Consider the following 27,264-nt stretch of genomic DNA (forward strand, 5'->3'; position numbering starts at 1 on the left):
GAGTTTTGACCAGACGTCGGAAACGTGGCGAGCTGTGTCTCGCGTCGCTACGCTGTGTAACCGCGCAATGTTCAAACCCAACCAGGAAGGCATTCCCATTCCGAAGGTAAGGACGTGGGGCTGTCTGGGAGAAGAGGTCCAGGGATGACACATCCATGACCCTGAGGACACGGCGAGAGTCTGGCTGTTCCGGAGTTTGTTTGTACTTCAAGTTGGATGTAGCCTTTCTCTCTCTCTCCATTCCCACCATCCTCCCCCAATGTCGTCTCCACCTCCTCCCGGCCAGTATTCCCCGAGTCCCCATGATCCATCCACTGCTGTCTTTCTCCAGCTTTCTGTTCATCTCCCACACCTCTCAATGGCTCGTGTCCCCCTCCAGGTTAAATGCTGGGGTGAGAGAGTGAGAGGGAGCAGCATCTCATCAACGATGTTGATTTTGTTTGATTGACGTTTTAAAGTGGTTGTAATAAGTTGTTTGTTCTGCGATTGTTTTGGTGTTAGACACCAGCTCAGAAATGCCAAGATATTTTATGATGTTAGCCCAGACTCTGACTTCATTTGATTTTGGAATTCGGGTGATAGTGTTAACCATTGTAGCATAAATCGAGATGACTGGTACTGTCTTAACTTTAGACAATACAAAACTCACAGGGCACCCCCCTCTCTATGCATGTAGCCATGTCCAGTCATATGTCTTTTCCTGTCAAAACTAGAATCAAGCCCCACTTGGAAAAACCCCGGGGGAAAGCACTGCATTATTCCAGATTAAAACATTCTTCCCAGATATTAGAATCAATTATGCTGCTGCAGTAACAACTGGGGCTGCCAGAGACAGACAAACCAGTACCGATAATAAAACTGACTGCTAAACCAAATCCTGCACAAGAACATGACACAAATACATTTCTTAAAGGCACAGTATCGTCACATTTGTCAATGGCTTGGTGTGGATTTGGACAGACTAGTAGGTATGCTGTGATTGGTGCTTTTGATACATGATCCTTCAATGATTTAATGGCTTTAATTGGTTTGTAGGAATAGGGTATCTGAGCAAGTGTTGGTTTTTTCTCGAGAGTTGCACACTTGCCACATAGCTCATTTTTATTATTCATGGGTAGGACATTGGGTGTCGCCGGCTGGGCCAGTATTTATTGCCCATCCCTAGTTGCCCCTTGGAGGGCAGTTGAGAGTCACCCATGTTGCTGTGGCCCTGGAGTCACATGTAGGCCAGACTGGGTAAGGACGGCAGATTTCCTTCCCTGAAGGGAACCAGGTGGGTTTTTCCGACAATGGGTCATCAGTAAATTCTTAATTCAGGATATTTTTTATTGAATTCAAATTGCACCATCTGCCGTGGCGGGATTCGAACCCGGGTCCCCAGGAGATGAGTTTCTGGGTTAATATCTGGCGATAATACCACTAGGCCATCGCCTGCCCTCGTTACTGATGTACACGGCACATACAGGGTGATTGGGCAAGGACGAGGAATGAGATGGTGTGGGGTTGGAATGGAGTGTATAAGGCACCCCCGGGGGGGGTGGGGGGTGTGAATTGGCTCAGAGGGCCCGTGTGTGAGGACTGTTCGAATTGACATGCCTGAGGGCTAACTGGAGGATCCAGGTCCTGTCCGCGGTCAAACTCGGTCAGAAATGGGCCCTCCCCCCCAGTAATATCTTTTCCCAAGAGTCTCTGTCTCCCCCCCCCGCCGGCCTCCAGTCTAAGATGAGGTACAGTATTGGGCAGTGGGGTGAGTGGAGGAATGGCCTGGGGAGGAGGGGGGTTCTCGATGATCTGGGTCATACAGGCTGCCCTGTGTGAGAGATTGGGAAGGTCCAATGTTCCCACTGTCTGGTTCCAGCTCGGAGTGGGCTGGATGTCCGAGCAGCGGGAGTTTGTTAGACTGGGGGAATATGGCTGATCCCTGACTCTCTCCCGTTGCAGAGGGAGGTGATTGGAGACGCCTCAGAGACGGCCCTGTTAAAGTTTACCGAGCTGACCATTGGGAATGTTATGGATTATCGTCACCGCTTCAAGAAGACTTGTGAAATTCCTTTCAACTCCACAAACAAGTTCCAGGTGAGGGAGTGGCCGGCACGGGGCTGGTGGAGCGGGGGGGCGATGGGGGGAGCAGCAGGAGCGGGGCTGGTTGGGGGGGGGGTGGGGTTGGTAGGAGCGGTGGGAGCAGGACTGGTTGGTGGGGGGCAGATGTGGGGGGAATGGTGGGAGCAGGGCTGGGAGGCGGTGACGGGGTGGGGCTAGGAGGGGACGGGGGCAGGAATGGGGCTATGGCGGGGTGGGTGGGGTGGGAGGGAGGAGGGGCAGAGCTGCAGTGGAAAGAGGTGCGTTGCGGAGGGGCTAACACCCGAGAGAGGGTTGGGGTCTGCTACGAGAGGGACGGTCTAAACCAGGCATCAGTGAGGTCAGACTACAGGTCAGTGGGGTCAGACTCGGGGTCAGACTCGGGGTCAGTGAGGTCAGACTCGGGGTCAGACTCGGGATCAGATTCGGGGTCAGTGAGGTCAGTCTTGGGGGTCAGACTCAGGGTCAGTGCGGTTAGACTTGGGATCAGATTCAGGGTCAGTGGGGTCAGACCCGGGGTCAGACTCGGGGCCAGTGGGGTCAGACTCGGGGTCTGACTTGGGGCCAGTGGGGTCAGACTCGGGGCCAGTGGGGTCAGACTTGGGGTCAGTGCGGTTAGACATGGGATCAGATTCGGGGTCAGTGAGGTCAGTCTTGGGGTCAGACTCGGGGTCAGTGGGGTTAGACTTGGGGGTCAGACTCAGGGTCAGTGCAGTTAGACTTGGGATCAGATTCAGGGTCAGTGGGGTCAGACTTGGGGTCAGTGGGGTCAGACTCGGGGTCAGACTCGGGGCCAGTGGGGTCAGACTCGGGGCCAGTGGGGTCAGACTCGGGGTCAGACTTGGGGCCAGTGGGGTCAGACTCGGGGCCAGTGGGGTCAGACTCGGGGTCAGACTTGGGGCCAGTGGGGTCAGACTCGGGGTCAGACTTGGGGCCAGTGGGGTCAGACTCAGGGCCAGTGGGGTCAGACTCGGGGCCAGTGGGGTCAGACTCGGGGTCAGACTTGGGGCCAGTGGGGTCAGACTCAGGGCCAGTGGGGTCAGACTCGGGGCCAGTGGGGTCAGACTCGGGGTCAGTGGGGTCAGACTCGGGGCCAATGGGGTCAGACTCAGAGTCACTGGGGTCAGGCAGCAGTGGAGGGGGGCCAAAGAGTTGCCAGCAAAAGGTCAGTAAGTTCAGCCAGAGGTCAGTGAGGTCAGAAAGGGAGTTCAACTCGAGATCTGGGCAGGATTCAGTATCAAACCCAATGGGGAATTCAGGAAAAACTCTTTATTCAGAGAGTGGGGGAGAATGTGGGACTCGCTCCCACGGGGAGTGGGGGAGAATGTGGGACTCGGGAGTGGTTGATGTATCGATGTGTTTAAGGAGGGAAGCTGGATAAACTCATGGGGGAGGAGATGGAGGGGAGAAGGAAGAGTCTGGTGTGGGGCAGGGACAGCAGTAAGGAGCAGATGGGCTGAATGGCCTGCTTGTGTGTTGGAGATGACTGTAACTGGAGGTGATTGTCTGTGACTCTGGCAGCTCTCGATCCACGAGATGGAGGACCCACTGGATCTCCGTTACCTGTTGGTGATGAAGGGAGCTCCGGAACGGATTCTGGAACGCTGCGCCACCATTATGATCAAGGGGCAGGAACTACCATTGGATGAGCAATGGAAGGAGGCCTTCCAGACAGCCTACATGGACCTGGGAGGACTCGGAGAGAGAGTGTTGGGTAAGTACACCAACAACATGCATCTGGATCGCACCTGTCACCTCCTCAAACATCACCAGCCTCTGCACAGGAGGGTCACTCACAACGGCAAACTATCTCTCAGCAAACATTAGACACAGCCGCAACACTCAGTCAAAGAGATCGGTCTTAAGGAGAGTCTGAAAGGAGGAGAGTGTAATAGAGAGAGAGGGGCAGAGAGAGAGAGGGGCAGAGAGAGAGAGAGAGAGAGACAGGGAGACAGAGACAGGAAGACAGACAGAGAGAGAGACAGAGAGGTGGGGAGGTGATGGCCTCGTGATATCATTGCCAGTCTATTAATGCAGAAACTCAGCTAATGTTCTGGGGACCCGGGTTCGAATCCCGCCACGGCAGATGGTGGAATTCAATAAAAGATATCTGGAATTAAGAATCTACTGATGACCATGGAACCGTTGTCAATTGTCAGAAAAACCCACCTGGTTCCCTTTAGGGAAGGAAATCTGCCGTCCTTACCCAGTCTGGCCTACATGTGACTCCAGAGACACAGCAATGTGGTTAACTCTCAACTACCCTCTAAGGGTAGCTAGAGATGGGCAATAAATACTGGCCCAGCCAGCGACACCCATGTCCCAGGAATGAATAAAAAAATTTAAACATGGAGATAGAGAGAGAGTGACTGAGATAGACAGATGGGTTCAGGGGGGGAGTTACCGAGCTCTGTGCTGCCGAGCTGGAGGCATGGCCACCAACGGCGGAGCGATGGGAATCGGGGGATGTGCCAGAGGCCGGAATTGGAGAAGTGCAGAGATCTTGGAGGGTTGTAGAGACTTGAGGAGGTTACAGAGATAGGGAGGGGGTGTAGGGGGCTGGAGGAGGTTACAGAGATAGGGAGGGGGTGTAGGGGCTGGAGGAGGTTACAGAGATAGGGAGGGGGTGTAGGGGCTGGAGGAGGTTACAGAGATAGGGAGGGGGTGTAGGGGCTGGAGGAGGTTACAGAGATAGGGAGGGTTGGAAGGCCAGTACTAGGGGGGCATCGATATGTGATAGCCACTAATAAATCCAATGGGGAATTCAGGAGAAACTTCTTTACACAGGGAGTGTGGGACTCGCTCCCACGGGGAGTGGGGAGAATGTGGGACTCGCTCCCATGGGGACTGGGGGAGAATGTGGGACTCGCTCCCTCGGGGAGTGGGGGAGAATGTGGGACTCGCTCCCACGGGGAGTGGGGAGAATGTGGGACTCGCTCCCACGGGGAGTGGGGGAGAATGTGGGACTCGCTCCCACGGGGAGTGGGGGAGAATGTGGGACTCGCTCCCACGGGGAGTGGGGAGAATGTGGGACTCGCTCCCACGGGGAGTGGGGGAGAATGTGGGACTCGCTCCCACGGGGAGTGGGGGAGAATGTGGGACTCGCTCCCACGGGGAGTGGGGGAGAATGTGGGACTCGCTCCCACGGGGAGTGGGGGAGAATGTGGGACTCGCTCCCACGGGGAGTGGGGAGAATGTGGGACTCGCTCCCACGGGGAGTGGGGAGAATGTGGGACTCGCTCCCACGGGGAGTGGGGGAGAATGTGGGACTCGCTCCCACGGGGAGTGGGGGAGAATGTGGGACTCGCTCCCACGGGCAGTGGGGGAGAATGTGGGACTCGCTCCCATGGGGAGTTGGGGAGAATGTGGGACTCGCTCCCATGGGAATGGTTGAGGTGAATGGTATTGATGTATTTGAGGGGGGAGGCTTATCCCCCTTAAAGGAGGGAGAGATGAATAGAACGAAATGGTGATGGGATAGGATGCAGTTGGAGGCAAGAATCTATCACTCAAACGAGCCTCCCATCCATTGACTCTGTCTACACTTCCCACTGCCTCGGGGAAAAGCAGCCAGCATAATTAAGGACCCCCCACACCCCGGACATTCTCACTTCTGTCGGAAAAAAAAATACAAAAGTCTGAGGTCCCGTACTGACCGACTCAAGAACAGCTTCTTCCCTGCTGCTGTCAGACTTTTGAATGGACCGACCTCACATTAAGTTGATCTTTCTCTACACCCTCTGTGACTGTAACACTACATCCTGCACACTCTCCTTTCCTTCTCTATGAAAGGTATGTTTTGTCTGTATAGCGCGCAAGAAACAATCCTTTTCACTGTATGTTAATACATTTGACAATAATAAATCAAATCAACGGGAGGAGGGCTCGATGATACCAGAATGGTGTTAGGTTCTCCCGTTGATCTAAACTTTAATGTAATGAGTGCCTCTTGTACCCAGGATTCTGCCACATCTTCCTGCCGGAGAAGGAATTTCCCCGAGGATTTAACTTTGATACGGACGAGATAAATTTCCCCATCAGTGGACTGTGTTTTGACGGACTGATCTCGATGATCGATCCTCCGCGAGCAACTGTACCAGACGCTGTGGTTAAATGTAGGACGGCAGGAATCAGGGTGGGTGGCAGACTGGAATCTAATTCAGGGGATTGGGCGATTGTGATAGAGAATAACAGATACCCGGGAGCGAGTTACAGACTGGAATCTAATCGACCGGTTCGGGTGGTTTATATATAGAATAACAGATACCCGGGAGCGAGTTACAGACTGGAATCTAATCGAGGGGTTCGGAGTGGTTTATATATAGAATAACAGATACCCGGGAGCGAGTTACAGACTGGAATCTAATCGAGGGGTTCGGGGTGGTTTATATATAGAATAACAGATACCCGGGAGCGAGTTACAGACTGGAATCTAATCGACCGGTTCGGGTGGTTTATATATAGAATAACAGATACCCGGGAGTGAGTTACAGACTGGAATCTAATCGAGGGGTTCGGGGTGGTTTATATATAGAATAACAGATACCCGGGAGTGAGTTACAGACTGGAATCTAATCGAGGGGTTCGGGGTGGTTTATATATAGAATAACAGATACCCGGGAGTGAGTTACAGACTGGAATCTAATCGAGGGGTTCGGGGTGGTTTATACATAGAATAACAGATACCCGGGAGTGAGTTACAGACTGGAATCAAATCGAGGGGTTCGGGGTGGTTTATATATAGAATAACAGATACCCGGGAGTGAGTTACAGACTGGAATCTAATCGAGGGGTTCGGGGTGGTTTATATATAGAATAATAGATACCCGGGAGTGAGTTACAGACTGGAATCTAATCGAGGGGTTCGGGGTGGTTTATATATAGAATAACAGATACCCGGGAGTGAGTTACAGACTGGAATCTAATCGAGGGGTTCGGGGTGGTTTATATATAGAATAATAGATACCCGGGAGTGAGTTACAGACTGGAATCTAATCGAGGGGTTCGGGTGGTTTATATACAGAATAACAGATACCCGGGAGTGAGTTACAGACTGGAATCTAATCGAGGGGTTCGGGATGGTTTATATATAGAATAACAGATACCCGGGAGTGAGTTACAGACTGGAATCTAATCGAGGGGTTCGGGGTGGTTTATATATAGAATAATAGATACCCGGGAGTGAGTTACACACTGGAATCTAATCGAGGGGTTCGGGGTGATTTATATATAGAATAACAGATACCCGGGAGTGAGTTACGGACTGGAATCTAATCGAGGGGTTCGGGGTGGTTTATATATAGAATAACAGATACCCGGGAGTGAGTTACAGACTGGAATCTAATCGAGGGGTTCGGGGTGGTTTATATACAGAAAAACAGATGCCCGGGAGTGAGTTACAGACTGGAATCTAATCGAGGGGTTCGGGGTGGTTTATATACAGAATAACAGATACCCGGGAGTGAGTTACAGACTGGAATCTAATCGAGGGGTTCGGGTGGTTTATATACAGAATAACAGATACCCGGGAGTGAGTTACAGACTGGAATCTAATCGAGGGGTTCGGGGTGGTTTATATATAGAATAACAGATACCCGGGAGTGAGTTACAAACTGGAATCTAATCGAGGGGCTCGGGACGGTTTATATATAGAATAACAGATACCCGGGAGTGAGTTACAGACTGGAATCTAATCGAGGGGTTCGGGGTGGTTTATATACAGAATAACAGATACCCGGGAGTGAGTTACAGACTGGAATCTAATCGAGGGGTTCGGGGTGGTTTATATATAGAATAACAGATACCCGGGAGTGAGTTACAGACTGGAATCTAATCGAGGGGTTCGGGGTGGTTTATATATAGAATAACAGATACCCGGGAGTGAGTTACAGACTGGAATCTAATCGAGGGGTTCGGGGTGGTTTATATATAGAATAACAGATACCCGGGAGTGAGTTACAGACTGGAATCTAATTGAGGGGTTCGGGGTGGTTTATATATAGAATAACAGATACCCGGGAGTGAGTTACAGACTGGAATCTAATCGAGGGGTTCGGGGGGGTTTATATATAGAATAACAGATACCCGGGAGTGAGTTACAGACTGGAATCTAATCAAGGGGGTCGGGGTGGTTTATACATAACTGATACCCGGGAGTGATGAGCACTGTTGCTGTGTGTGTAGGTGATTATGGTGACCGGTGACCATCCCATCACTGCCAAGGCGATTGCTGGTACTGTGGGCATCATCTCCGAGGGCAGTGAGACTGTGGAGGATATCGCAGCTCGCAAGAGGATTCCCGTCGAGCAGGTGGACAGACGGTAAGTGCCAGCTCGCTGTCAGCCTCCCCCATTACTAATCGAGGTTACATACACTGGTTACACACACACATCAGCCTCCTTCCCGAGTGACAGACTCAGGGGGCTTGAGTTGTGTGAGGGGACTAAGGGGTTATGGAGCTAAGATAGAAATCAGGTATCAGCTGCTAGAATGGCCGACAGCACAAGGGGCTGAATGGCCTCCTCCTGTTCCTGTGTAACAGGCTCAAGGGGCTGAATGGCCTCCTCCTGTTCCTGTGTAACAGGCTCCTGTATGGGGGTGGGGGTGGGGCGGGGGGGGGGAGTTTCCCCGGGAGGGTTGTGCTGGGATTTGGGGGCAGGGGTATTGTTTCGGAGCTGTCTCAGTAACTGTGTCGCGATCTCTCTCTCACACAGGGACGCCCGGGCTGCAGTGATTAATGGCGGGCAGCTGAAAGACATGACATCGGATGAATTGGTGGATATGTTACGCACCCACCCCGAGATTGTGTTCGCTCGGACCTCACCCCAACAGAAACTGATCATTGTGGAGAGCTGCCAGAAACTGGTGAGTGAGTGGGATATTCAACTGGGGACAGCATCACAACTCAGGCTCATTCTCTGAAAGGTTTGGGGGCGATTCCCCAGTGAGGGATCCTGCCTCCCTTGACCTTCCCCCACTTCAACACTGTGTCACACAATATAATCACTCTCGCTACTCTGTCTGTCTCTACTCCCCTCTCTCTCTGTCCCAATCTCTCTTTCTCTGTCTCATTCTCTCTTTCCAAGTCTCTCTCCGTCTCTCTCTTTCTCTCCCTCTTTCTGTCTCTTCCCCACCCCCTCAATCTCTGTTTCTTTCTATCTCTGTCTCACTTACTCTCTCCAAGTCTGCCTCTGTCTCTCTCTCTGTGTCTCTCTCTCTCTCTATGTCTTTCTCTGTGACTCCCTCTCTCTCTCTCTGTAACTCTCTCTCTCTTTGTCTCTCTCTGTTCCTCTCTCTCTCTGTTTTTCTGTCTGTCTCCCTCCCTGTGACTCTCTGTCTCTTTCTCTGTCTGTTTCTCTCTCTGTCTCTCTCTGTGTCTGTCTCTCTCTGTGTCTGTCTCTCTCTCTCTGTGTCTCTCTCTCTGTCTGTCTCTGTCTCTCTCTGTTTAAGACTGTTTAAGATGGTCACCCTCTGGGTGAGTTTTTTGTTGCCTGTATCTGGGTTTCGGTACTGGGGCAATAACTGAGCTGCAATCAGCAGGAGCAGATAGAGATTGGGTTTGTAGGATTAGGATGTGTGTATTTGTGTCATTCTGGAAGTTAATAAGCAGGGAAATGATGGGCTCCAGCTATACCCTTCACTGGCTGTTTGGGTCCAGCACTGGAAAGCTCTTTAAGGTGCTACAGAAATGCAGGTTGTTGTTGGGAGGTTTAGTTGTGATCGAACCAGGCTGGCACTCAGTTGTTGCTCGATCTCCCTCTGGGTTGGACAAGGTACAGGACTGTCTGGTGTTGGTTAAACTGTTATCACCATCCTCACGACCCCACCCAACTCTCTTGCTCCCCCTCTTGTTTCCCCCTGCTCTCCCTCTCTCGCCACCCCCTTCACTCTCCTCTTGCACCCCCTCTCTCTCGTTCCCCCTTTCCCTCACTCCCCCTCCCTTTCTCTCTCCTACTCTCGCTTCCCCTCTCTCATTCCCCCACTCCCTCCCTTGCTCCCCCTCTTGCTTTCCCCACTCCCTCTCGCTCCCCGTCTCACTCCCCCTCTCAATCCTCCTGTCACTCCCCCCGTCGCACCCCCCTCACTCTCTGTGCTTCTTTTCTCACTCCTTCTCTCACACTCCCCACTTGTCTCTTGCCCCCTCTCTCACTTATTATCCTGCTCCCTCTCTCTTTTTCCCCCACTCCCTCTCTTGCTCCCTCTCTCGTTACCCCACTTCCTCTCTCACTCTTCCCGCTGCCTCTTTCATTCCCTCTCTTGCTCCATCTCTCACTCATTACCCCGTTCCCCCTTTCACTCCCTCTCTCATTCTCCCCGTTCCCTCTCTTGCTCCCCCACTCCCTCTCTTGCTATCCCTGTTCACTGTCTCACTCCTTCTCTCATTCCCTCTCTCGCTCACAGGGCTTCATTGTTGCTGTCACTGGGGATGGAGTGAACGATTCCCCGGCGCTGAAGAAAGCGGATATCGGAATCGCCATGGGAATCGCGGGATCAGACGCAGCCAAGAATGCGGCAGACATGATTCTGCTCGATGATAACTTTGCTTCAATTGTGACTGGAGTAGAACAAGGTATTACAGAGTGACTCACACTGTCCCCCATCAAACACTCCCAGGACAGGGACAGCACGGGGTTAGATACAGAGTAAAGCTCCCTCTACACTGTCCCCCCATCAAACACTCCCAGGACAGGTACAGCACGGGGTTAGATACAGAGTAAAGCTCCCTCTACACTGTCCCCCATCAAACACTCCCAGGACAGGTACAGCACGGGATTAGATACAGAATAAGCTCCCTCTACACTGTCCCCACATCAAACACTCCCAGGACAGGTACAGCACGGGGTTAGATACAGAGTAAAGCTCCCTCTACACTGTCCCCATCAAACACTCCCAGGACAGATACAGCACGGGGTTAGATACAGAGTAAAGCTCCCTCTACACTGTCCCCATCAAACACTCCCAGGGCAGGTACAGCACGGGGTTAGATACAGAGTAAAGCTCCCTCTACACTGTTCCCCCATCAAACACTCCCAGGGCAGGTACAGCACGGGGTTAGATACAGAGTAAAGCTCCCTCTACACTGTCCCCCATCAAACACTCCCAGGGCAGGTACAGCACGGGGTTAGATACAGAGTAAAGCTCCCTCTACACTGTTCCCCCATCAAACACTCCCAGGGCAGGTACAGCACGGGGTTAGATACAGAGTAAAGCTCCCTCTACACTGTCCCCCATCAAACACTCCCAGGACAGGTACAGCACGGGGTTAAATACAGAGTAAAGCTCCCTCTACACTGTCCCCCATCAAACACTCCCAGGACAGGTACAGCACGGGGTTAGATACAGAGTAAAGCTCCCTCTACACTGTTCCCCCATCAAACACTCCCAGGACAGGTACAGCACGGGGTTAAATACAGAGTAAAGCTCCCTCTACACTGTCCCCCATCAAACACTCCCAGGACAGGTACAGCACGGGGTTAGATACAGAGTAAAGCTCCCTCTACACTGTCCCCCATCAAACACTCCCAGGACAGGTACAGCACGGGGTTAGATACAGAGTAAAGCTCCCTCTACACTGTCCCCCATCAAACACTCCCAGGACAGGTGCAGCATGGGGTTAGATACAGAGTAAAGCTCCCTCTACACTGTCCCCCATCAAACACTCCCAGGACAGGTACAGCATGGGGTTAGATACAGAGTAAAGCTCCCTCTACACTGTCCCCCATCAAACACAACCACGACAGGTACAGCACGGGGTTAGATACAGAGTAAAGCTCCCTCTACACTGTCCCCATCAAACACTCCCAGGACAGGTACAGCATGGGGTTAGATACAGAGTAAAGCTCCCTCTACACTGTCCCCCATCAAACATTCCCAGGACAGGTACGGCACAGGGTTAGATACAGAGTAAAGCTCCCTCTACACTGTCCCCATCAAACACTCCCAGGGCAGGTACAGCGCGGGGTTAGATACAGAGTAAAGCTCCCTTTACACTGTCCCCCCATCAAACATTCCCAGGACAGGTACGGCACAGGGTTAGATACAGAGTAAAGCTCCCTCTACACTGTCCCCATCAAACACTCCCAGGACAGGTACAGCACGGGGTTAGATACAGAGAGAAGCTTCCTCTACACTGTCCCCCATCAAACACTCCCAGGACAGGTACAGCGCGGGGTTAGATACAGAGTAAAGCTCCCTTTACACTGTCCCCCCATCAAACATTCCCAGGACAGGTACGGCACAGGGTTAGATACAGAGTAAAGCTCCCTCTACACTGTCCCCATCAAACACTCCCAGGACAGGTACAGCACGGGGTTAGATACAGAATAAAGTTCCCTCTACACTGTTCCCCCATCAAACACTCCCAGGGCAGGTACAGCGCGGGGTTAGATACAGAGTAAAGCTCCCTTTACACTGTCCCCCCATCAAACATTCCCAGGACAGGTACGGCACAGGGTTAGATACAGAGTAAAGCTCCCTCTACACTGTCCCCATCAAACACTCCCAGGACAGGTACAGCACGGGGTTAGATACAGAATAAAGTTCCCTCTACACTGCTCCCCCATCAAACACTCCCAGGACAGGTACAGCATGGGGTTAGATACAGAGTAAAGCTCCCTCTACACTGTCCCCCCATCAAACATTCCCAGGACAGGTACGGCACAGGGTTAGATACAGAGTAAAGCTCCTTTTACACTGTCCCCCATCAAACTCTCCCAGGACAGGTACAGCATGGGGTTAGATACAGAGTAAAGCTCCCTCTACACTGTCCCCCCATCAAACATTCCCAGGACAGGTACGGCACAGGGTTAGATACAGAGTAAAGCTCCCTCTACACTGTCCCCATCAAACACTCCCAGGGCAGGTACAGCGCGGGGTTAGATACAGAGTAAAGCTCCCTCTACACTGTCCCCCCATCAAACATTCCCAGTACAGGTACGGCACAGGGTTAGATACAGAGTAAAGCTCCCTCTACACTGTCCCCATCAAACACTCCCAGGACAGGTACAGCACGGGGTTAGATACAGAGAGAAGCTTCCTCTACACTGTCCCCCATCAAACACTCCCAGGACAGGTACAGCATGGGGTTAGATACAGAGTAAAGCTCCCTCTACACTGTCCCCATCAAACACTCCCAGGACAGGTACAGCACGGGGTTAGATACAGAATAAAGTTCCCTCTACACTGTTCCCCCATCAAACACTCCCAGGACAGGTACAGCATGGGGTTAGATACAGAGTAAAGCTCCCTCTACACTGTCCCCCCATCAAACATTCCCAGGACAGGTACGGCACAGGGTTAGATACAGAGTAAAGCTCCTTCTACACTGTCCCCCATCAAACTCTCCCAGGACAGGTACAGCATGGGGTTAGATACAGAGTAAAGCTCCCTCTACACTGTCCCCCCATCAAACATTCCCAGGACAGGTACGGCACAGGGTTAGATACAGAGTAAAGCTCCCTCTACACTGTCCCCATCAAACACTCCCAGGACAGGTACAGCATGGGGTTAGATACAGAGTAAAGCTCCCTCTACATTGTCCCCATCAAACACTCCCAGGACAGGTACAGCACGGGGTTAAATACAGAGTAAAGCTCCCTCTACACTGTCCCCCCATCAAACACTCCCAGGACAGGTACAGCACGGGGTTAGATACAGAGTAAAGCTCCCTCTACACTGTCCCCATCAAACACTCCCAGGACAGGTACAGCACAGGGTTAGATACAGAGTAAAGCTCCCTCTACACTGTCCCCATCAAACACTCCCAGGACAGGTCGAATTATGAAGGGTGAGGGGTCAGATGTCAGAGGTGAAGAAAATCATAGAATCCCTACCATGCAGGAGGCCATTCAGCCCATTGAGTCTGCACCGATAACAGTCCTGCCCAGGTCCTATCCCCATATCTCCATGCATTTACCCTATTAATCCCCTGATACCATGGTGCAATTTAGCATGGCCAATCAATCTAACCCGCATATCTTTGGACTGTGGGTGGAAATCAGAGCACCTGGAGGCAACCCATGCAGACATGGGGTGAATGTGCAAGCTCTGCACAGTCACCTGAGGCTGGAATCGAACCCGGGTCCCTGGCACTGTGAGGCAGCAGTGCTAACTACTGTGTCACCGTGCCCCCTGGGAATCGAACCTGGGTCCCTGGCGCTGTGAGGCAGCAGTGCTAACTACTGTGTCACCGTGCCCCCGGGAATCGAACCTGGGTCCCTGGCGCCGTGAGGCAGCAGTGCTAACCCACTGTGTCACCGTGCCCCCTGGGAATCGAACCCGGGTCCCTGGCGCTGTGAGGCAGCAGTGCTAACTACTGTGTCACCGTGCCCCCTGGGAATCGAACCTGGGTCCCTGGCGCTGTGAGGCAGCAGTGCTAACTACTGTGTCACCGTGCCCCCTGGAATCGAACCTGGGTCCCTGGCGCCGTGAGGCAGCAGTGCTAACCCACTGTGTCACCGTGCCCCCGGGAATCGAACCCGGGTCCCTGGCGCTGTGAGACAGCAGTGCTAACCCACTGTGTCACCGTGCCCCCGGGAATCGAACCCGGGTCCCTGGCGCTGTGAGACAGCAGTGCTAACCCACTGTGTCACCGTGCCCCCTGGGAATCGAACCTGGGTCCCTGGCGCTGTGAGACAGCAGTGCTAACCCACTGTGTCACCGTGCCCCCTCGGAATCGAACCCGGGTCCCTGGCGCTGTGAGACAGCAGTGTTAACCCACTGTGTCACCGTGCCCCCGGGAATCGAACCCGGGTCTCTGGCGCTGTGAGACAGCAGTGCTAACCCACTGTGTCACCGTGTCCCCGGGAATCGAACCCGGGTCCCTGGCGCTGTGAGACAGCAGTGCTAACCCACTGTGTCACCGTGCCCCCGGGAATCGAACCCGGGTCCCTGGCGCTGTGAGACAGCAGTGCTAACCCACTGTGTCACCATGCCCCCCCGGGAATCGAACCCGGGTCCCTGGCGCTGTGAGACAGCAGACTTGTTCCTCCGTGCAAGTCTTGATGGTTATGGGATATTGCCCAGACTGGGATTCGGTACTCTTTGTTCTCCAAAGGGTTGTTCAGCAGCAGAAACTATTATTTCTGTGCCGTGTTTTTCCATCGTGGACCCTATAACTCTGACAAAGGATCCACTTTTCAAACGTACATTCACCTGCTCCCTCCACAAATGCTGCCTGATCTGCTGAGTGTTTAAAGCGTTCCTAGTTAAGCATAATTTACTAATAATAATAATTATTATTTAGCTAAATAAAGGCTTATTAAAGGCTTTTGCTACCAAATAAACCTGTTGGACTTTAACCTGGTGTCGTGAGACTTCTCACAATGTGTTGCCAACCAGCCCCACTCGATCGACGCACTAACCACAAACACTCACTCCCTCCACCCCCGACGCACAGTGACAGCCGTGTGTACCATCTACAAGATGCACTGCAGCAACTCACCAAGGCTCCTTAGGCAGCACCTTCCAAACCCACCACCTCTACCATCTAGAAGGACAAGGGCAGCAGATACCAGGGAACACCCCCCACCTGGAGATACCCCTCCGAGTCACTCACCATCCCGACTGGGAAATATATCGGCCGTTCCTTCACTGTCGCTGGGGTCAGAATCCTGGAACTCCCTCCCTAACAGCACTGTGGGTGTACCTACACCACACGGGGACTGCAGCGGGTTCAAGAAGGCAGCTCACCCATCACCTTCTCAAGGGGCAACTCAAGATGGGCAGTAGGTGCTGGCCCTCTGAGAAGGAATTTCTACGCACCTCCATTTTAAATGACCAGTCCTTTAACTTGTAGCAATGTCTTCTTGTTCTCCCACCAGTGGAGAGATCTCACCATCTACCCCGTCAAGCCCCCTCAGGTTCTGACAGGTTTGAATAAGTTAACCCTCACTCTTCTAAACTTCAAAGCTTCCACATCCTTCTGGTAGTGTGCTGACCAGAACTGTACACTATATTCCAAATGTGACCTATAAGTGCAATAACTGCTGCCCATGTCCCACCAATGAATATAAGAAAATGAAGTATAGCTGGAATTATAAAAGGTGTTCAGTAAGTTGCCACTAAAGGTTAATGTATTGAAGTAATATATTAGCACGGATAGAGAGCTGGTTAACGTACAGGAAGTAAAGAGTAGGCAGTGCTGGGACATTTTAATGCTGTGATTATGGGAGTGCTGCAGGGTCAGTGCTGGGAACCATACAATAAACGGTTTATGTGAAGAGACAGAGAGGTCAGACATTGGCTGGCCTGTCAAAGTTGATGGCTTTGTGAGCTTTTCCATTCATCTCGTTTCCCCAGGCCGCCTGATCTTTGACAACCTGAAGAAGTCGATTGCCTACACGCTGACCAAGAACATTCCGGAACTGGCTCCCTACCTCATCTACATCACCATGAGTGTGCCCCTACCTCTGGGTTGCATCACCATCCTGTTTATTGAGCTGGCCACTGACATTGTGAGTGTGACCTCTTGATCTCTTCCCACGGAGATCACTGACCCTCCAACAATCCAACAAATAACCTCGGGGGGAGGCCATTCAGCCCATCGTGTTGGTGCCTACTGTCGAGGGAACACCTTGCCCCCAACGCAGTCTGATTTCCCCTCTCCCGCTCCTCGCCTCTCACCGTGTGAGATCTGCTGACATTTCCAGTTAACTCCCGAGTGCCTTCCGACCACCGTAGCCACTCCCTCGGGGGAGAGAGTTCCAGTTTCTCCGACACCCACTGGGGAGAGACAGGGGACAGAACAAAACCTCCCTCCTGAACCCTCTCTAAATCCTCAACACTTGACCCCTGAACCTGGACCCTGAACTGTCGTAAATTGGATATAAATTTAGAATCCTCTGAGAAGGAATTTCTACACGTCTCTGTTTTAAATGACCAGTCCTTTAACTTGTAGCAATGTCCCCTTGTTCCAGACTCTCCCACCAGTGGACCATCTACTCCATCAAGCCCCTTCAGGTTCTGACAGGTTTGAATAAGGTCACCCCTCACTCTTCTGAACTCCAAAGCTCCCACATCCTTCTGGTAGTGTGGCGACCAGAACTGTACACAAATATTCCAAATGCGGCCTCACTAAGGTTCTATAAAGCTGCAACATGACTTGCCAATTTTTATTCTCTGTGTGATCAATGAAGGCAAGCATGCTGTACACCTTCTTAATCACCTTATCCTCTTGTTGCCACTTTCAGGGAACTGTGGACCTGAACACCCAGATCCCTCTGGATGTTAATGCTCCTAAGGGTTCTGCCATTTACTGTACATTTCCCTCCTGCATTAGACTTTCCAAAATGCATCACCTTGCATTGATCCAGATTAAATTCTATCTGCCATTTCTCTGCCGAAGTCTCCAGCCTATCTGTATCCTCTGGCAATCCTCCTCAGTATTCACAGCTCTGTCAGTCTTTGTGTTATAAGACAATAGGAGCAGAATGAGGCCACTCGGCCCATCGAGTCTGCTCCCCATTCAATCATGGCTGATATTTTTCTCCTCCCCGTTCTCCTGCCTTTTCCCCCTAACCCCCTTATTAATCAGGAACCGATCTATCTCTGTCTTAAAGACATTCAATGACCCAGCCTCCTCTGTGGCAAAGAGTTCCACACATTCCCCACTCTCTGGCTGAAGAAATTCCTCCCCATCTCTGTTTTAAAGGATCGTCCCTTTACCCTGAGGTTGTTCCCTCTGGTTCTAGTTTTTCCTACTAATGGAAACATCCTCTCCGTGTCCACTCTATCCAGGCCTTGCAGTATCCTGTAAGTTTCAATAAGATCCCCCCTCATCCTTCTAAAATCCAACGAGTACAGACTATCCACACACTGACCAATAAAGCCCCAAGATAGAATCAGTGTTATTAACTGCTTTCTCCACATGTACTGCCACTTTCAGTGATCTAAAAAAGTTAAAGTTTATTTATTAGTCAGAAGTCGGCTTACATTAACACTGCAATGAAGTTACTATGAAATTCCCTGGGTCGCCACACTCTGACACCTGCTCGGGTACACTGGGGGAGAATTTAGCGCCTTTTGGACTGTGGGAGGAAACCGGAGCACCCGGAGGAAACCCACACAGACACGAGGAGAATGTGCAAACTCCACACAGATAGTGACCCAAGCCGGGAATTGAACCTGGGTCCCTGGCACTGTGAGGCAGCAGTGCTAACCCACTGTGTCACTGTGCCCCCGGGAATCGAACCCGGGTCCCTGGCGCTGTGAGGCAGCAGTGCTAACCCACTGTGTCACCGTGCCCCTGGGAAATGAACCCGGGTCCCTGGCACTGTGAGGCAGCAGCGCTAACCCACTGTGTCACCGTGCCCCCGGGAATTGAACCCGGGTCCCTGGCGCTGTGAGGCAGCAGCGCTAACCCACTGTGTCACTGTGCCCCCAGGAATTGAACCCGGGTCCCTGGCACTGTGAGACAGCAGTGCTAACCCACTGTGTCACCGTGCCCCCGGGAATCGAACCCGGGTCCCTGGCACTGTGAGACAGTGGTGCTAACCCACAGTGCTGCCCATCTCTGGATGGATCCTCCCTCTGCTCCTGTAAACCTGGTTTCAGGATTTTACCCTTTGTTTTATATCACTGCTTACAGTTTGAAACGTTTTTCTCTCACAGTTCCCCTCGGTGTCTCTTGCCTACGAGAAAGCAGAGAGTGACATCATGAACCTGAAGCCACGGAACCCTCGGAAGGACAGGCTGGTGAATGAACAACTGGCTGCTTACTCGTACTTCCAGATCGGTAAGTGTCCAGACCCAGGGGGCATCCCAGTCGGCACCGTCCCGTCAACCTGCCCCCTCCCCACCCCCCTCAGCACCGTCCCGTCACCCTGCCCCCTCCCCACCCCCCTTACACACCAAACCACCCCCCTCAGCACCATCCCATCAGGCTACCCCTGGCCCCGCTTCACACCAAATCACCCACTTCGGCACGTCCCCAACACTCTCCCAGCCAATCAGGGACTTCATTTCTGGAAGCGGGGTCACTGCTGCATTGTGGGAAACTCAGTGGCAAATCAGTGCACAGCAAGATCCCACCAACAGCAATCTGAAAATGATCCAGCTCCTTTGCACTGAGATTGGTCGAGGGATAAATATTGGCCCCAGGACACCAGGGAGACCCCACCACCCCTCCTCCAGCACCGCCCCCCACCCCTCCTCCAGCACACCCCCCACCCCACACACACCCCAACCCCTCCATATCCCCACACACACCCCATCCCTCCACCAAATTCCAAATACTGACCGTGGAACATTTATTCTCACTCCCTCAGCACTGACCCTCTGACAGTGCGGCACTCCCTCAGCACTGACCCTCTGACAGTGCGGCGCTCCCTCAGCACTGACCCTCTGACAGTGCGGCACTCCCTCAGCACTGACCCTCTGACAGTGCGGCACTCCCTCAGCACTGACCCTCTGACAGTGCGGCACTCCCTCAGCACTGACCCTCTGACAGTGCGGCGCTCCCTCAGCACTGACCCTCTGACAGTGCGGCGCTCCCTCAGCACTGACCCTCTGACAGTGCGGCACTCCCTCAGCACTGACCCTCTGACAGTGCGGCGCTCCCTCAGCACTGACCCTCTGACAGTGCGGCGCTCCCTCAGCACTGACCCTCTGACAGTGCGGCGCTCCCTCAGTACTGACCCTCTGACAGTGCGGCACTCCCTCAGCACTGACCCTCTGACAGTGCGGCGCTCCCTCAGCGCTGACCCTCTGACAGTGCGGCGCTCCCTCAGCACTGACCCTCCGACAGTGCGGCACTCCCTCAGCACTGACCCTCTGACAGTGCGGCGCTCCCTCAGCACTGACCCTCTGACAGTGCGGCGCTCCCTCAGCGCTGACCCTCTGACAGTGCGGCACTCCCTCAGCACTGACCCTCTGACAGTGTGGCACTCCCTCAGCACTGACCCTCTGACAGTGCGGCACTCCCTCAGCACTGACCCTCTGACAGTGCGGCACTCCCTCAGCACTGACCCTCTGACAGTGCGGCACTCCCTCAGCACTGACCCTCTGACAGTGCGGCACTCCCTCAGCACTGACCCTCTGACAGTGCGGCACTCCCTCAGCACTGACCCTCTGACAGTGCGGCGCTCCCTCAGCACTGACCCTCTGACAGTGCGGCACTCCCTCAGCACTGACCCTCTGACAGTGCGGCGCTCTATTTGTGGGGATTGGTGGGCCGGCCTGGTTTAGGAGGAATGGTTTTCCGGAGGATGGGTTTATTCCCAGGAAGTTCTGAGTGGGAGGCGGGAGGGTTTGGGTCAAACCCGATGGGGTCCTGGTTGAAATAAGCCACACTGACGGTGGGGAAAGGGGGTGGTGATTCGGGCGGGGTTCAGGCTGACCTGTGCACCGTGTGGAACTCTCTAAGTTGTCTCCCTTGCTCTGTGACCACAGGGGTAATCCAGTCCTTTGCCGGATTCACCGATTACTTCACCGTGATGGCACAGGAGGGCTGGTACCCTCTGCTGTGCATCGGACTGCGAGCTCAGTGGGAAGATCAGAGCTTGCAGAGTCTAGAGGACAGCTATGGACAGGAGTGGGTAGGTATTCCGGAGACGCGGGCACCGTGTGTGGTTTCACAGTGTCAGAGCGATATACAGAATGTAAAGAGGCCCCTCAGCCCAGCTCCTCCATACACAAACTGAACTAGTCCCATTTACCTGCATTTGGCCCATGTCCCTCTAAACCTCTCCCATCTATGTCCCACGTGCCCCCGGGAATCGAACCCAGGTTCCTGGTGCTGTGAGGCAGCAGTGCTAACCCACTGTGCCCCCAGGAATCGAACCCGGGTCCCTGGTGCTGTGAGGCAGCAGTACTAACTACCATAGTCACCTCTACCACCTCCTCTGGCAGCTTATTCCATACACACATCACCCTCTGTGTGAAAAAGTTACAGGAAGAAATCTCACAACACCAGGTTAAAGTCCAACAGGTTTATCTGGAGCAAAAGCCATGAGCTTTCGGAGCGCTGCTCCTTCATCAGGTGAGTGGGATTTCTGTTCACAAACAGGGCAAATACAGACACAAACTCAATTTACAGAATAATGGTTGGAATGTGAGTCTTCACAGGAAATCAAGTCTTAAAGGTACAGACAATGTGAGTGGAGAGAGGGTTAAACACAGGTTAAAGCGATGTGTATTGTCTCCAGACAGTTCATATCTGAAATCCCCGTGACTTGCCTGGGTTTGCAAAATCTCACTAACTGTCCTGTCTGGAGACAATACACATCTCTTTAACCTGTGTTTAACCCTCTCTCCGCTCACATTGTCTGTATCTTTAAGACTTGATTACCTGTAGAGACTCACATTCCAACCATTATCTTGCAAATTGAGTATGTTTCTATATATCCCTTTTTTTGAACAGAAATCCCACTTACCTGATGAAGGAGCAGCGCTCCGAAAGCTGGTGGCTTTTGCTACCAAATAAACCTGTTGGACTTTAACCTGGTGTTGTCAGACTTCTTACTGTGTTTACCCCAGTCCAACGCCGGCATCTCCACAACATGAAAAAGATTACCCCTCAGATCCCTCTTCAATCTCTCCCCTCTCATCTTTAACCTACGCCCTCTAGTTTTGATCTCCCCTAGCCTGGGGAACAGACCTTTGTGCCCCTCATTATTTTGTACACCTCTGTAAGATCATCCCTCAGTCTGCTACGCTCCAGAGAGAAAAGTCCCAGTCTATCCAGCCTCTGCTTATAACTCAAACCTTTCAGTGCTGGTAGCATCCTAGTAAATTTTTTCTTATACTTTTTCCAGTTTAATAATAGTCTCCCTACAGCAGGGTGACCAGAATTGTATACAGTGCTCCAAGGGCTGGAGGCACGTTGAAGACACCAGAATACTGATGAACCTCCCAACGCCCTCCTCCTCCTCTCCCCCATCCCCTCACTGGAGCCCCATTCCCCCCCCTACCAGGCTCGAGGGGCTGAATGGCCTCCACCTGTTTCTGTGTAACAGGCTCGAGGGGCTGAATGGAGCCTCCTCCTGTTCCTGTGTAACAGGCTCGAGGGGCTGAATGGCCTCCTCCTGTTCCTGTGTAACAGGCTCGAGGGGCTGAATGGGGCCTCCTCCTGTTCCTGTGTAACAGTCCCTCTCTCTCTGATAGAACCAATTGATTCCCCCCTCCTACCCGACCTCTCTCCTTATTGTTTGCTCTTGTTTCTCACTCAGACATATTGGCAGCGGAGATACCAACAGTACACGTGTTACACTGTTTTCTTTATCAGCATTGAGATGTGTCAGATTGCTGACTGCCTCATCAGAAAGACCAGGCGCCTGTCCATGTTTCAGCAGGGGGTCTTCAGGTAAGGAGAGGTGGGCTCACTGCACAACACCCAAACTCTCCCAGCACACGCCATTCAACACAAGAGCAGGGATGGACTTCTGAGGCTGTATAAGGCTCTGGTCAGACCCCATTGGGAGAATTGTGAGCAGTTTTGGGCCCCGTATCTAAGGAAGGATGTGCTGGCCTTGGAAAGGGTCCAGAGGAGGTTCACAAGAATGATCCCTGGAATGAAGAGCTTGTCGGATGAGGAACGGGTTGGGGACTCTGGGTCTGTACTCGTTGGAGTTTAGAAGGATGAGGGGGGATCTTATTGAAACTTACAGGATACTGTGAGGCCTGGATAGAGTGGACGTGGAGAGGATGTTTCCACTAGTAGGAAAAACTAGAACCAGAGGGAACAACCTCAGGCTAAAGGGACGATCCTTGAGAACTGAGATGATGGCAGCACGGTGGCACAGTGGTTAGCACTGCTGCTTCAGTGCCAGGGACCTGGTTCAATTCCCGCTTGGGTCACTGAAGGTGGGAGACTGGGATTGAGGATCAGCCATGATCGAACGGCAGAGCAGACCCAATGGACCGAATGGCCTAATTCTGCCCCTATATCTTCTGGTCTCTGGGAATCAGAGCGGACGAGGGGTGGACGATGGGAAGGTCCGGTGACCTGGGGCAGGATGGAACAGTTTTGGGATGAGCGAGGTGGTAAAGTCCCCCTCCCTGTCTCTCTGAATGGAAACGTCTGACAGAAATTAATGGTGTTTTTTTGCCCCCTCCCTCCCTCCCCGCTCTCTCTCCCTCAGGAACAAGGTGCTGCTTTCAGCCATCATATTCCAGGTGTTACTGGGAAACTTCCTGTGCTACTGTCCCGGAATGCCGAACATCTTTAACTTCATGCCCATTCGGTAAGTGTAGCAGCAGGGATTGGGATCTGTACTCTGCTTCCTGTCCTGGCTTCCTCCCCGTCTGACTATACTGCCCCCCCCCCCAACAATACACCCACCCGACTACACCCCCCTCCCCAACAATACCCCCCCTCGCTGACTATACTGCCCCCCACTCCGACTATACACCCACCCGACTACACACCCCTCCCCAACAATACCCCCCTCCCCGATTCTAACCCCCTCCCCAACATACCCCCCCTCACTGACTACACCCCCCCTCACTGACTACACCCCCTCACTGACTATACCCCCCCTCACTGACTATACCCCCCCTCACTGACTATACCCCCCCTCACTGACTATACCCCCCCTCACTGACTTCCCCCTCCCTCACTGACTACACCCCCCCTCACTGACTACACCCCCCCTCACTGACTTCCCCCTCCCTCACTGACTACACCCCCTCACTGACTATACCCCCCCTCACTGACTACACCCCCCCTCACTGACTACACCCCCTCACTGACTATACCCCCCCTCACTGACTATACCCCCCCTCACTGACTTCCCCCTCCCTCACTGACTACACCCCCCCTCACTGACTACACCCCCCCTCACTGACTTCCCCCTCCCTCACTGACTACACCCCCCCTCACTGACTACACCCCCCCTCACTGACTACACCCCCCCTCACTGACTATACCCCCCCTCACTGACTATACCCCCCCTCACTGACTTCCCCCCCCTCACTGACTATACCCCCCCTCACTGACTTCCCCCTCCCTCACTGACTATACCCCCCCTCACTGACTATACCCCCCTCACTGACTATACCCTCCCTCACTGACTATACCCCCCCTCACTGACTATACCCCCCTCACTGACTATACCCCCCCTCACTGACTATACCCCCCCTCGCTGACTATACCCCCCCTCACTGACTATACCCCCCCTCACTGACTACACCCCCCCTCACTGTAACATTACCCCCACAGCCTTAGAAAGCACCAGCTCCAGAATCGCGGTCCCCTTTCACCCTGCCTCACATTGGCGCTGACCCTCCCCTCACTCCCTGTCTCTTGCTGAGACACTTTGACACTCGACCCAGAAACACCTCAATTTAAACATTCTCATTCTTGTTCTCAAATCCCTCCATAGCCTCATCACCCCCCTCAGTAACTCCTCCAGCCTCTACACCCCTCCATATCTCTGTAACCTCCTCCAGCCCCTACACCTCCTCCCTATCTCTGTAACCTCCTCCAGCCCCTACACCCCTCCCTATCTCTGTAACCTCCTCCAGCCCCTACACCCCCTCCCTATCTCTGTAACCTCCTCCAGCCCCCTACACCCCTCCCTATCTCTGTAACCTCCTCCAGCCCCTACACCTACTCCCTATCTCTGTAACCTCCTCCAGCCCCTACACACCCTCCCTTTCTCTGTAACCCCCTCCAGCCCCTACACCCCCTCCCTATCCCTGTAACCTCCTCCAGTGCCTACACCCCCTCCCTATCCCTGTAACCTCCTCCAGTGCCTACAATCCTCTGAGATCTCTGTGCTCCCCCGATTCCAGCCTCTCCCACATCCCCCAATTCGTATCGCCGTGCTATCAGCTGCTTGGGGGCCCTAAGCTCTGGAATTCCCTCCCTAAGCCTCTCCACCTCTGTCTCTCCTTGGAGACACTCCTCTTTGTCTGAACTCTGATCACTTGTTGCTAATATCGCGGGGTCAAATTTTGGGGCCAGTAAGTCCTGCGAAGGGAAGCATTTTGGTATGTTTCTAACGATATTGAACGTGCAGTATAGATGAAGAGTCTTGTTCGTGTGCTCGAGCTCTGCAGAGACAGTTAAGGGGTCCTTTCGGAGCGCGTTGGCCAATGCAGCAGCCGTGTTGTAGCCAGATTCCACAGGTGGGCTGGCACTGGTAAAGGCTCAGGCAGAGACTGCAGTCCCCAGACATCTCGACAACTGTGGCCCTGGGGAGAGAACGCGTGGGGAGTTTAGAAACCAGGAGGCAAATCTGGCCAATGGGTCCTGGCTGAAGGATAGAACACCCTCCACATACGTGTCCTGGGCACAGGGAGTGAGGGGAGACTGCTGCAGCCTGGGGTAGACCCTGGAGATGGTGAACAACGTCCTAACCGGAGCTTTCTCCTCCCACAGGGGGCAATGGTGGTTCGTACCAATCCCGTTCGGCATCCTGATATTTGTGTATGACGAAATCAGAAAACTCGGAGTCCGCAGGCATCCTGGAAGTGAGTATACCCACTGACATCACTGTATAAACCTACACTGTCCCCATCAAACACCCCCAGGACAGGTACAGCACAGGGTTAGATACAGAGTAAAGCTCCCTCTACACTGTCCCCCATCAAACACTCCCAGGACAGGTACAGCACGGGGTTAGATACAGAGTAAAGCTCCCTCTACACTGTCCCCCATCAAACATTCCCAGGACAGGTACAGCACGGGGTTAGATACAGAGTAAAGCTCCCTCTACACTGTCCCCATCAAACACTCCCAGGACAGGTACAGCACGGGGTTAGATACAGAGTAAAGCTCCCTCTACACTGTCCCCCCATCAAACACTCCCAGGACAGGTACAGCACGGGGTTAGATACAGAGTAAAGCTCCCTCTGCACTGTCCCCATCAAACACTCCCAGGACAGGTACAGCACGGGGTTAGATACAGAGAGAAGCTTCCTCTACACTGTTCCCCATCAAACACTCCCAGGACAGGTACAGCACGGGGTTAGATACAGAGAGAAGCTCCCTCTACACTGTTCCCCATCAAACACTCCCAGGACAGGTACAGCACGGGGTTAGATACAGAGAGAAGCTCCCTCTACACTGTCCCCCATCAAACACTCCCAGGACAGGTACAGCACGGGGTTAGATACAGAGTAAAGCTCCCTCTACACTGTCCCCCATCAAACACTCCCAGGACAGGTACAGCACGGGGTTAGATACAGAGTAAAGCTCCCTCTACACTGTCCCCCATCAAACACACTCAGGACAGGTACAGCACGGGGTTAGATACAGAGTAAAGCTCCCTCTACACTGTCCCCATCAAACACTCCCAGGACAGGTACAGCACGGGGTTAGATACAGAGTAAAGCTCCCTCTACACTGTCCCCCCATCAAACACTCTCAGGACAGGTACAGCACGGGGTTAGATACAGAGTAAAGCTCCCTCTACACTGTCCCCCCATCAAACACTCCCAGGACAGGTACAGCATGGGGTTAGATACAGAGAGAAGCTCCCTCTACACTGTCCCCACATCAAACACTCCCAGGACAGGTACAGCATGGGGTTAGATACAGAGAGAAGCTCCCTCTACACTGTCCCCCCATCAAACACTCTCAGGACAGGTACAGCATGGGGTTAGATACAGAGAGAAGCTCCCTCTGTACTGCGAGTCTCTCCGTGTGTTTGTAATTGTGGTTTTGTTCTGCAGGTTGGTGGGATAAGGAGCTGTATTACTGAGCACTGCATCGCTGGGTGGATTATCGGTGACCCAATTTCAGTCTGACATTCCATGTGGCTGCATGCAGAGTTGGAAATCTCAAATCTTTCCCGCTGTTTAATATTGATTTAGTGAAGACAATCTCTCAAGCAGAATTATTTATAGCATATTAATTATTAACTATGTCTTTTGTGTGGCGTTTTCTTGTTTATGAGATTGAGTACCGCATGTGTTATATGTACAGAATAAATCTCATTCAGTAAGCAAGGGGTGTGTATAAACATGGAACCAGCTTCCTCACATCTCCTGCTGAGCGGAACTCCTGGTTCAGAGCTCCGTTCACAGCACAGTAAGATCCCAATGTCAGTCCCCAATTTGATGTGAGGACCCTGTCAGGGTTCCAGCTGCTGATACCCACTCCTCCTCCCCGATGTGGGTTAGCACCCTGGGGTGGTGGGAGAGTGTGAGTGGGAGCGAATACAGAGGTCTGAGAGAGATAATATCAGACAGGCTTCGACTAAAGTATAATCCTTAAGACACGTTCCCCATGATGTAAAACTC

The 27,264-nt window shown here is 52.9% G+C and overlaps 1 protein-coding gene across 1 annotated transcript; it reads left to right on the forward strand.

The window, feature by feature from the left end:
* LOC145339316 (potassium-transporting ATPase alpha chain 1-like) lies at positions 1-27,258 on the forward strand. Its single transcript, XM_080183741.1, has 14 exons — positions 1-106; positions 1,942-2,076; positions 3,601-3,793; positions 6,039-6,214; positions 8,263-8,399; positions 8,793-8,943; positions 10,480-10,648; positions 16,378-16,532; positions 18,688-18,811; positions 20,467-20,612; positions 22,245-22,378; positions 23,157-23,258; positions 25,400-25,491; positions 26,695-27,258. The coding sequence occupies exons 1-14, from the start codon at positions 68-70 to the stop codon at positions 26,721-26,723; spliced, it is 1,782 nt and encodes a 593-aa protein (XP_080039867.1). The 5' UTR covers positions 1-67; the 3' UTR covers positions 26,724-27,258.
* Positions 27,259-27,264: the final 6 nt, after the last annotated feature.

The sequence above is a fragment of the Carcharhinus amblyrhynchos genome, unplaced genomic scaffold (genome assembly GCF_965287045.1).
Source record: "Carcharhinus amblyrhynchos unplaced genomic scaffold, sCarAmb.v2.hapA scaffold_399, whole genome shotgun sequence".
In the NCBI taxonomy this organism is placed as follows: Eukaryota; Metazoa; Chordata; class Chondrichthyes; order Carcharhiniformes; family Carcharhinidae; genus Carcharhinus; species Carcharhinus amblyrhynchos.